Genomic DNA, 12,982 nt, shown 5'->3' on the forward strand with positions numbered 1-12,982 from the left:
TCATAGGAGCAAATATCTAAAAGAAAACACTAGTTATCACAGCTCAGACTTGGGCTGATCTGCTATCTGATTCAAAGCAAATCCCAGTTTTTTGCAAGCTGCAGCTTGAATCATGCGGAATGAGAAAATCACTTAAATCGCAGTTTTATTAATGATTAGGATTTAGTTCCCCAATTTTATCTGCAAAAACCACGATTTGGCAATTAGTTTTAAAGAATGAAATATTTATTTAGTTTATCCAAAAAAAAATCCCTATTTTATGAATGATTCAGCATTTTTAAATTTCCCAACTAATTGAAAAAAAAAATCTGCTATGCTTGATTCATAGATAGAAGTTGTTTATAGAAGATTTATTGTGCTAGGTTGAACTGAAATATAAATAGAGATCAATTGTGTCTAGAAATATAGATTTTGTTAACGTTTCTTTTGGTATGCACACCAGCTGCAGTTAACCATTATGGTCTCCCAAACAAGTTGGTGACTAAAAATAATGATACGATTACATCAATCGCTCAATTACTATCACTCATCCCGAGAGTTTATTTTTTAGACGTTCTTACATTAGCATTGTATGCATTTGCCAAAGTCGCGATACCAGCCAACATGAATACCTTGAGAACTATTCTGTCAGCATAACATCGGCTGCCTCAAATTGATGGACTGGAAAGTTCCACTGTTGAAGCTGAAGAACACAACTGGCCCACTTAGGGATCAATACAAATAGAAATTAAGCATACGATTAGCAGTTGTGAAACAAAGGGATGTACTAGGCTGCCCAGATGGTAAATCATTAATGCAGTGCAAAACTTTTGTAATGGCATTAGTAGCTGTTTATAAACACCCTTATATAATTTCAGCCAAAAAATTGGCCCCCACTTGTCTACATTTATTGTTGGACCCCTTATATTTATATGGTAAAAATGGAAAAATCAAGAAATAAATAAATAAAAGCTATTTAATACATATAGATACAGAAATGATTATTTTCAAGACCTTGGGTACAATCTGAATAGCCATGAATTACAGGCAATCAACACAGAGAACCAAAAACTCTCATACAGCATTGAGATTTGCCCACTTTCCAAGCTCGGAAGGTTGAGCATAGTAATATATTTTGATTTTGTTTGCTAAAGAGAGACCAGATGCCAATGGGGGATAGCTAACAATATTCTCATCTTGTTCTGTCACCTCGTCATAAAAAGCTGTAACATCACCTAACAATTCAAACGTTATTCTTCGAGCTTGTATTGGTGTTGGAAAATCAAAATAGAGTGGCGTCCCTAGTCGAGCTTCAGGCAGCCTATATTCCCCAACAGGAACTACAGCATTTGATTCCTGTAAAACCTCAAATCAGTCATTACATGGATCAGCCTCAATAAAGCAAACCACACCTCCATAAAATGAAGCAAATATTTAGATGTTCGAAGTGTTTTGAAATGCCAAAAACAGTAAAATCCTCTGCGATGAAAAAGACACTTATTGAATCAACTAAATTATGCATGAGCAATTAAAATGCAGCATAAGCATGGTGTAATTTCTTAGTCTTTTCTTTTCAAAAGGCAATCATTCGTTCTCATTCTGAAGCCTGCAATGTGATATAATCATTTTTAGTCAAACTCAGAGACAACATGACTTACTAAAAAGATTACACATAAAATCTTATGTACCCCACCTTGGAGACACGGTAATAAAAGATTTCCATTAAAATCCGTAACCTAAAGTGCTGTGTAACTTGTTAGTAAATTCAAGTTCAAAATAGTAAAAAGGGTGTGAATATCATGCCAATATCAGTCAAGTAATCCTGATGTGTGCAAATATGATAATCTGGAAAGCAGAAAACATAAAATGTGGTGCAAATTTTCTCCTGCTTTGGAGTGAGGATAGGAGTTGGACAAGACAAACAACTGCCACTCCACATAATGTGCTCCAACCCTACAATGATGAAGCCCAATGCTTTCTGTTTTCTTACATATTGCTAAAGTTGTTACGCATGCAAGGATACAGTCCCAAAGTAGTTTTACAATGTCCACAACAATCATGATATTATTCATAATACTGAATACTCAAAGTCAAAACATACCTGTCACGGTAAAGAGCTTCATGACTAGACCCTATTACAAGTTTTCAAATCAAGTGATTACAATCGGTGCCTTCTAAGGTTACCTTTATGGTCAGACTGGCTATCACCTGATCTTAAATAGTTTTTTCACTTGTATCCATTTATTAGATAAGAAGAATGCCAAGTTCTCAATGAAGAGTAACCTCAAAATATCTTCATATGAGAGCCCCAAGCCTCTGTTGCCACAACACCTGAGAAGGTGGCACAGACTAGTGCAATGGAGAAGAGAACTCAACATGTTTCGTCCTTATGTGAAAAGAATTAAAATAATTGCTAGTAATCATATGTGCATCCTTAATAAAAGATAATCAACATCTGATTTTGTAATAAATAATATATTTTTGTACCCAACTGTAGGGGCATCTAAATGCTATTTGTTCAGCTTCAAATCAAAGTTGGTATGAACAAGCTCTAAATTTCAGCAGAAAAAACTTATCCAATATGAGAGACAAAATTCATATAACGCTATTTCCTTAGTTTATTCCAAGTTCCAACTTCAAGTTCAGGACCTAAATTTCCTTTCAACATATGAGAAACATTGAAAAACGTAGGACATAAACATGATCCTGTTATAAGTGAAGAGTTTATGAGGCAACAACTCCAAAATAAAAAATATGAAGTTCCACAGATCAAGATTCAAGAATAATGATCACAAGTAAGATTTCACTGAATAGAGAAAGAATGGATTCAAATAAATTAATTTTATGCTCCTGTGTTGAGAGGAGATTATGAAAAAGCATTTTCAGCAGAATGTATATAAATAATTGAAGGCCAATAGAAACATGATCTGACAATGTGATGATTGGACATATAAAATGAATTTGACAATACCAATATTTAATTGAACCGATTGCCTCTAGTGAACATGCAAACATTGCAAAGGCCATCAAGAGATTTAAGGAGGTCAGACCTAAAAATGTTGTAGGTGGCAAAATGGAGCTTAGGTTTCACCATGCTGATTAACAAGACTTATGAATACATTTAGAGTACATAATGGAAAATTGATATGAATATGATAATATATGACTAAGAAGGCTTAAATTAATTACAGCTTTGATTGAGGTGTCACCAGGCAGTTTCAGCTCAAAGATGCCGGGTTCTCCGAGTCCCTTACGTACATTTCAAACTTCTGTTGAATAACCATTGCTTGCATAATCTTATTTCTACTGTCATATGTATGTTGTTTGTAGCGTTACATCCATGTCCTGGATTTATTTTCTGTTGTTGAAGGAACAACTGGACTTGGAGCATGCTTGTGTTGGTGAGCACAGAATTTTAGCTTGAGCATAGGTTCAGTTTATATCTGTTTGCTGGGGCACCAATTTTGAAATTGCAACCAGTAGTTCCACAACGAGAAGCAGAAAGTAGAGAACACATTAAGGCAGAACTAATATCTGAGGAGATGAGCTCACTTGTACCAAAAGAATCACTCTTAAAAATATTCATGTTGGTCAAATCACAATTTCTAGAGCTCATGTTGATACATTTTGCATACAATTAGGGCAAAGAGAGGGATCAGAAGAAGGGTAGACGATTCACAGGTTGTGAGGCAACTTCACCTACCAAGAAGAATTTATTTTTTATTGTCTGCAGTTGCACCATGCAAAGGGGAAAACCTTACCTCACTTGGCATATTGCTGATCAAAAACCAATATGAAGGAAGAAAATGAAGCCAAAATCATGTTTGGAGGCAACAGGTTCAAAAACACAACTACTCACTGTATGAAACGGTAATATTTAGAAGGCCAATAATATACCAGATGCAAGATCAGGTTTGATCATTTCTCCAGCGGGTTGCAAGCATACAATATTAAATGATATGACCAATTAAGTAAGAGAAGGTGAAAAAAAGGGAACTAGTCAAAACTGAATTAAGAAAGAAATTCAAATTTTGATACATTCACGTCCAAAATATATGTAAGTTGGATAGCCAATTAAGGATTACAAGAAAGGAATGCTGAAGCCAGTCAAAGCTGGAAATATCAATTGACAATGAACTGCAAAAGCAATACTTTAGAAGTAGTCTAAGAAATCTAATTAAGGAAACTGCAGGCCAACAATCAGATGCTTGATGTAATTTTTCATTTGTAGTTTTGTATTTTTCATTTAAATTATAAATTATATTTAAAAATATAATAAGACAATAAATATTTATATGTTCAAATATGTTTTAATATCATGTTAAAAATTTAATTAAATTAACATATTTTATTAAAATTATGAATTCCAGTATGTGAAGTCTACATTGTAAAATTGATTGGAAATTTGTGATCATATTTGTTAGTATTTTAAATGTCAATTTTAAAAATTAATATTTAAATGTTAATATTTCAAATATTAAATGTTTTTATTTGTCTTTTAAAGCACATAGATTGCAATGTAATGGCTTCCTAAAAATCAACCATTGAGGGATGGAAACGTGTGACCCTCAAGGGTATCAATCTCACACGTAAGATTGTGTCAACATCCTTTTACCTGAAGTTTAACAAGGGTAATGAACTGAAAAAATAATTGGATGATTTATTCATGAATATACAACGTATATATATAGAGGATTACATGACGGTGTTCTTAAAAAGAACAAATCGTTTAACTGAAGCTAAAAAGCTAACTACGTCTTCTAATAAAAGGAGCATTACAAAAAAACAATAAATAAATAAATACTAAATAAACTAAATGACCATTAATAGAACGACTAAAAATAGTTAACTAAATATATTCTAATACCCTCCCTTAATGGTCATTCTATCAACTACACCAAGTTGCCCCCTAATTTTGACAAACTTCTCCTGACTGAGAGACTTGGTGAGAATATCTACAATCTGGTCCTCAGATGGAATGCACTGCAAGATCACTAATCCATCTTCAACATGTTTGTGGATGAAATGACAATGAAGCTCTACATGCTTGTTCCACTCATGGAAGACTAGGTTTTTGGCTAATTTTAGAGCCCCTTGATTATCAGAGAACAAGGGAGTAGGTCCTGCTTGAGGCATATGCATGTCTGCAAGCATCTTGTGAAGCCAAATTGCCTCACAAGCTGCTTTAATAGCTCCTCAAAACTCAGCTTCAAACGAGGAAAGAGCTACTACCTGCTGCTTCTTACTGGTCCATGTGACTGCACTTGTGCTCAAACTGAAAACATACCTAGAAGTAGACTTCTTATCATCAACACAACCTGTACCTGTGCCCAAACTGAAAACATACCCAAAAAATACACTTCATGTCATCAACACAACCTACACCTATGCCCAAACTGAAAACATACCCAAAAAATACACTTCATGTCATCAACACAAGCTGCCCAATCTGAGTCTGTAAAACCAACTAGTCTAGGATCATTGCTTTTGTCGTACAGAATGCCAAATTTAGAAGTGCGTTTCACATATCTTAACACATGCTTTACTGCAACCCAATGTCCAGCTTTTGGGGTTGACGTGAAGCGAGAAATGTAGCTCACAGCATAATTGAGGTCAAGTCTAGTGGAAGTGAGATATATGAGGCTGCCCACTAGTTGCCTGAATGAAGTTTCACCCACCACAGGTGAATCAGATTTGGTTGATAGTTTCAACCCTTTCTCCATTGGTGTAGACGGAGGTTTGCAGTTGTGCATCCAAAATTTATCCAGTAGACTCTTGGAATACTTTGCTTGAGAAATGAAGGTGGCTATTTGTTTGCCAAACCTCTACACCAAGACAATAATGGAGAAGTCCCAAGTCTTTCATATCAAAAGTTTGGCACAAATTCTGTTTGACCTAGTCGATCAAATGTGCTACACTACAAGTAATGATCAAATCATCAACATAGATAACAAGACAAAAAATATCACCACTAGTATACTTGACATACAAATTGGGATCGAAAGGACTCCTTTGAAAGCCTTGATGTAATGTCCCATTCTCCTCAATGACCACACGAGAGTTGATTAGCCTATTTCACGCCATCCCGATAGGCTAATTAGGAGATATAAGGGATGATGGTTGTAGCTATTATGGCTCCAAAAACGCCCTGTCGTACACTAACAACTTTGGTGTTATACTATAGTGGGGGACAACGGCCGCAACGCTTTTGTCGAGCCCTGCAAACATTCAGTGCGTATTCTGCAGTTTTTGTGTCTGCATAACACAAAAGTTATCGATCGTATGATAGTGTGGTTTCGGAGCCAAATTAGGCGGGTCCAGGGATGATATGCTGGTCAAATCATTAATTTCTATTGGTGGAGAAATAAAAGGTGGAATATTATTTTATGGGATCTTTTATTATTATTTGGTGAGAAAAGTTACTTTATGTTATAAAGTAAAATGACTTTATTTATAAAAAATGATAAGAAGTCGTAAAGTGACTTTATAAGGAGTAAATAAAATAAAGTGATTTTTAATCCCACATTGAGAGTGGAATCTCACCAATGGTTTGGGAAGTCTTTATAAAGGAGCTTCGTGTTGATTTTGTAACTAGGTTAGAAAAATAAATAGGATTCGGATTGCCTTAAGGCATCATCCGAATCCTTATAGGGCAGGGCCCTATCTATTGTATTTATGTGTAAAACAAATAGGGCTGGCCCCCTTATATCCTCCACGCCAAACATAAAAGAAACTCATGATTCCATTATAGGGCCGACCCTATATTGAAATGTACTAAGTTAAGCCTACACTCCAAACGTGTGGACCTATCCACATCATTGTTATATGCAAAAAATGGTTTTAGCGCCCAAGGTTAAATGGGCCGACCTAGAGATAAGTAAAAAGATGAACCTCATATATATTCCAGCCACTTGCAAGGCTTAAAGATACAATACACATTCAGCGAATATTATCTCTATTATCAAGCAGTGAACTACCTTCAGTGATCAGCGAATTTCATCTAGAAGACAGCAAACATATCCAGTGAGCAGCGAACACATCTAGAAGACAGCAAACATATCCAGTGAGCAGCGAACATATCTAGAAGACAGCGAACATCATCAATACACAGCAAACCCTATTGGTATCGCAGTGGTAGCACAGCGAACTTGCTCAGGAACACAGCGATCACCTTTGGAGGTCTGCAAATTCCATTTAAGGGGCAACGAACTTCATTCTTGTGACTGTAACATCGGTAGATAAGCTCTCTATTACAGTGTGCCCTAGGTTAGAATTATTACTGTGATTAGTTTGCTGTTAGCTTCAAGTGTGAAGCTCATTGTAAATTCAATTGGTTATTGCCTAATCAAATATGAGGATCTGTTGTTGCTGGGTTTTTCCTCCTAGAGGGAGGTTTTCCCAGGGTACTTGTGTCTTTGTGTTCATTTTGCTTATCTCTATTTATCAGCAAACAATCTAATTAGAAGCTAATTCTGATTTCTGGGTTCTTATATTAATCTGAAAGGCTAATTTCAACACTTCGTCCTTCTCCAAGTGGGATATTTTGTGATTGTTTGATACTTGATATTTCTCCTTAGTTGTTGGTGTGGCAATGACAGTCATTTCCAAGGATGAAACCCCTTGTAGATTTGTAGGTTGGGCGGAAACCCAAATCTACTTGTGAGGTGGAATCATTCAGAGTTCATCGAGCTTATTTGCAGAATTTTGAGCAGATTTGTGGAGGTTCCAGCCAGATTTAGACACAATAATGGAGTCATGTTGCAGGATGAAGGTCACATGAATTTATATGATATTTCTAGCTTGGGCAACCCCTTGTAGGGCATGTTTGGAAATGATTGCAGAATTGGGTATGTGTTTCATGTATTGTTTGTAAATTTCCGAGTAATTGCAGCATCAAATGCTATTGTAATAAGTGCCAAAATTCACCATTCCAATAGTAAATATACAAGGGTTTACAGTTCCATTGTGAAAATTCTGTTATTTATATTTATTGCACATTATTATCGTTGCATGTGTTAAATTTGTGCCCTAGATCAGTAATCAGATTTGTAACATTTAATTATGCCCTAGTTTATTAATCAGATTTGTAACATTTGATTAGTTTGTTGTAATTTAGTAAACTATAATTAAGTAAACTCAAGAATGAAACAAGGAAACAAGAGACAAACACAAATACCCTGGGAAAACCTCCAAGGAGGAAAAACCCAGCATTAAAGACCCACAGGTCAGATTATGTATTAACTCTTATTGCACAAATACAATACTTAGCTTGCTTCTCTGGATCTGATCTTTATATATCAGATCTGCCCTTTTTACATGCTTCAAGACTGCACCAAAATGCATTATATCCTCTTGGATAAGTTCGCACAATCCTCTTTAGTGATTTCGCACCTTTAGTTGCAGAGCTAATTCGCTGATTGCATGGATGAATGAATTGTGTTTGTGTTTGCAATTTAACCTTTATTTATATGGGTCTTTAACCCATATATCCTAGGTCAGCTTTAGTCCCTTTTGGCGCCAATTTACTTTATTGTGGCGTGTTGCTTTTAGTGTGGCGTGGAGGATGGGGCCGGACTTGTCTTGGGGGCACGCTACCCCTTTAAGATAGGACCCAGTCCTAAATGGGTTCGAATGTTGCCTTAGGGCAATCCGAACCCATCTTCCCTAGTTATAAACAACAGCATGCACAAGAATATTGAAGGTATGAAATAAACACCAAACATATATCTAAACAAATTCATAAATTCCATCAAAATTCAGACAACAGGATATTTCACTTGACTAAGCAAGTACTTATCATTTTTTATATACCATGCACGAGGAGCCTGCTTGAGGGCATAGAGCACTTTCAACAGTTTGCATACCTAGTGTTCCTTGCCGACAACCTTAAAACTTGGAGGCTGCGTCATATAGACTTCTTGCAAATCATCATTGAGGAAAGAACTCTTGACATCCATTTGACAAACCCTCCTTTAAAACTGGGTTGAAATAGCGAGGACAAGTTGAATGGTGCTCATCTTGGTCGTGGGAGCCAATATTTCCTCATAGTCAATGCCCTCCTTTTGTGAAAACCCTTTTGCTACTAACCGAGCCATATACTTATCAAGGGTTCCATCAGCCTTATACTTGACCTTATACACCCATTTGCAGCCAATGGGCTTCTTCCCTAGTGGAAGATCAGACAAAACCCAATTGTTGTTCTTCTGACTTCATAAGACTATTATATTTAGCTGCCATAGCCTATTCCCACTCAAGTCCTTTAGCCTCTAAATATGTTTGAGGCTGATAAAGACTGTGAATGTTGGCCATAAGAGAAAAATTAACTATGTTTTTCTTGCTCTTACCTCTAGCTAATCTACGCTCAAGCAATTCATCGTCACGAAGATCACCAATGGTCTTAGCCCACCACTTAGGCCGGAGAGTAGAATTACCAAGATCTGTTACAAAAGGAACAACATCACCTGAGATATCTAGAGAAAACTAATCTGGATGCATATCCTGCGGTTCTCAAGGAAATTCGAGTGGTGCAATATCATGCCTAGGAGACTCCACAACTGCAGAGTCATCTGAATCCCTCCCATCAGGTGGAGCTAATGGAAGGCGAACAACCATATCTTTAGCCTTTGGAGGTTGATCCTCAAGGCTCAAGACAAAAGAAGGATAAAAAGGTCCTCATTCTTCGTCAAATAGCACATATCGACTGAATATGAGACAATCAGTGTCAACATCAATCAGCCAATAAGCCTTGTGAGTGTCACTGTAGTTGGTGAACATTAGTTTCTAGCTCTTGGAATCCAACTTTGTGCGCTTGGCATCTGGAACCCAAACATAAGCAATAGAGCCAAAAAACTTCAGATGATTGATTTTGGGCTTTCTTCCAAACCAAGCTTCCTCTAGAGTCATCTTCTTAACGGACTATGTGGGAGACAGTTCAGAAGATAAACAGTAGTGTAGACTGCTTCCACCCAAAATTTCTTTGGAACATTTCTATGCCCCAACATAGATCGAGCCATCTCAATGACTGTACGGTTCCTACGCTCGATGACATTGTTTTGTTGAGGGGTGTAAGGTGCAGTAAGCTGATGATTAATGCCAGCCATGTGAAGCACGGAAGTTGGATAAATCAATAGAACAAAATTCCCCACCCTTGTCGGATCGAAGAGTGACAATCTGATATTCAAACTCTTTTTCCACTAAGGTCTTAAACTTTTGAAACATGTTGAACACCTTTGAATTGTGCTTGAGAAAATACACCCACATTTTCCTGCTGAAATCATCAACAAACAGCAAAAAATACTTGCATCCAGTGACTGATGGAGTGTTCATCTAGCCACTAATATATACATGAACCAGCTGCAAGATCTTGGATACTCTCCAAGCGTCAGCATCTGAAAACGGAGTGCGATGTTACTTTCCAACCTCGCAAGCTCCACAAACTCCATGATTCTCAATCTAAATCTTAGGTAACCCAACAACTAGACCCTCCCAAACTAACTGAGAGAGAGTGAATATTCAGATGCCCATATCGTTGATGCCAAAGATTGTTGATGGAAGTACTTTTGGCTGCTAAGGTATGCACCGAAGAACCACCAAAATCAACAAGTCTATAAAGACCATGATCCTCAATGCCAACAACAGTAGTGCGGGTCTCCCTATCAACAATGCACTTGTGTGCACTGAAGACAACAACTAGCTGAGGAGAATGATGCATAATCTGACTGACCGACAGTAGATTGAGCTCCATAGCTAGGACAAAGTATACATTGAGAAAGATCAAATCTCTCCCTCCAAATGAAATCTGAACGTTGCCCTTGTCGACAACAATATACTCTTCGCCTCCTCCAAAGATCACATTATCAGTGAAAGGCATGCACTCTGTAAACCAATCCTGACAATGTGCGAAATGTCGAAAGGTGCCATAGTCAATGTACCAGGCAGATGAATTCTCTTGATCGGATGGGCGTGTGGCCACTAACGCATAGAAGGCGGACTCCTAATCAAAATGCGAAGCAACTTGGGCCTTTATTTAGACCCTCCTTGTCGAGATTGCTCAAACGCGAACTATTTCTTACAATTGTTCTTCATGTGGCCAAACTTGTGACAGTAGTTGCACTGGACACTTTTCTTCTTGGAAGACCCCTGAGATTGACCATGTGTTTTTTGCTGGGAGGGATGAGGTTTACTCATAATTTTATGTGAGGCTTTGGTTGTGAAGCCTTGTTTAGTAGAGGACGAACTAGCACCATTTCCAAACTATTGCTTCCATCTAGCCTGCTGCGAAAGAGTATTGCAGAGATCAGGAAACTTCAGATCAACACTAGTAGAGGTGATATTGAACGTCTCAATGAAATGCTCGTTGGATCGAGGTGGGCTTTTCAATGTGATCACTACCATATCCTCTTCCTCCATGTTGTGGCCAATAACCTCCAACTGGTCATGGATGTTCTTGATCTTTGTGAGATGTGCCTGGAGAGATGTCTTCTCATCCATCATGATAGAAAACAGCATATTCTTCAAAAAGAAAGCTCGACTCTTGTCAAACATGTAATGAAGATCCTTCAAGAGATCCCAAATTTCTTTAGCTGTTTTTCCGGATGGCACCTAAGAGAGTTGATCATCTATGACAAATAATTTCATGAGCATAATAGCCTCCCGATTTTGCTCACCAAATTTGTCTTGGTCTTTATCTGCCACTTCAGGACGAGTAATCTTGCCCAAAACAGCCTAATCAAGGCAATGATACTCAAAAATAGTCATCATGCGCTGTTTCCAAGTGTTGTAGTTGCAATTGTTGAACTTCTGATTGTGCTCCAACATTATGTAGGTCACTGGTGACCATCACGAAAATTGAGGTCAACATTGGTCAACCTTGTTAAGGCAAAAAAAAATAATAATAATAATTTGATTAAAAAAACATAACAAAAACACCTAGCACAAATTTTGGCACTGAACCCAAGGCGCAAAATTTTGAAACCTAGAAAATTTTCTAAAAACCCAGAAAATCTAAAAATCTAAAACCCTAGGTCGGGTTTGAGAAAGAGAATCCAAATCCAAAAAAAAACATGCCCTAGCCACAAAAAACCCTAACTGCCAGATTTTTTGAAAAAAGCAAACAAGGACAGATCCACCACAAAAGAAAAAAAGGTTGTGAAACCTAGTCGCAAGTAGAAGTCCTGAAAAAAGACAGGTCGAAATGGCGCCAAAAATGAAAAAAGAAAAACCCTTTTCACGCAGAAAAGTATTACTGATTTTTGCATCTGCAAAAAAAAAATCAGAACTAAAAAAAGTGGGTTGCAAAGAAAATTGCTCAGACTAAATCTGGCACATGGAGAAAAAAAATGTCGCCAAAAATCCACACCACCAAAAAGACAAAGAAATCGTGCATTGAAGGAATCGTAGAGAAAGTCCTGCAGGGAGCAGAAGACGTAGACAAAAATCCACAAAATACAAAGAATGTGGACTCAAAAAATTGTGAAAATTACAAATGCAAAAAAATGCGATGTGTGGGCCACAAAAATCGCAGTTTTCAGAAACACAATTTTCCTTAAAAAAAATGCACTAAAAAACCACGATCTGCAAAAATCACCCAAAAACCTCAAACTTTAGGCACAAAAACCCAAGCTCTGATACCATGAAAAAATTTGAAAAAATAACTGGATGATTTATTCATAAATATGCAATGTATATATAGAGGATTACATGACAATGTTCTTAAAAAGAACAAACCCTTTTTAATTGATGCTAAAAAGCTAACTACGTCTTCTAATAAAAGAAGCATTACAAAATAACAATAAATAAATAAATACTAAATAAACTCAATGACCATTAATAGAACAACTCAAAATAGCTGACTAAATATATTCTAATATGAACCACTAAGCATTTCAAGGGGTCAAGGAGGAGGTGTTATTGCATGTGGGGGTGTGGGTGTAGCATAAGAGATTAGAGCTACTCAAGAGAAAGACCAATCCTCTTCGATTGTGAGGAAGATGAAATCAACTAT

General features: G+C 36.9%; 1 protein-coding gene across 3 annotated transcripts in view; it reads right to left on the reverse strand.

The window, feature by feature from the left end:
* Positions 1-369: 369 nt before the first annotated feature.
* Positions 370-12,982, reverse strand: part of LOC131030494 (probable phosphoinositide phosphatase SAC9) — a 169,001-nt gene continuing 156,388 nt past the window's right edge. For all 3 annotated transcript variants that reach the window (XM_057961335.2, XM_057961336.2, XM_057961337.2), the window contains one exon: positions 370-1,335. In XM_057961335.2, the coding sequence (XP_057817318.2) occupies positions 1,054-1,335 (282 nt within the window). In that variant the 3' untranslated portion in view covers positions 370-1,053. The remainder of the gene's footprint in view (positions 1,336-12,982) is intronic.

Source organism: Cryptomeria japonica, chromosome 2 (assembly GCF_030272615.1).
Source record: "Cryptomeria japonica chromosome 2, Sugi_1.0, whole genome shotgun sequence".
In the NCBI taxonomy this organism is placed as follows: domain Eukaryota; kingdom Viridiplantae; phylum Streptophyta; class Pinopsida; order Cupressales; family Cupressaceae; genus Cryptomeria; species Cryptomeria japonica.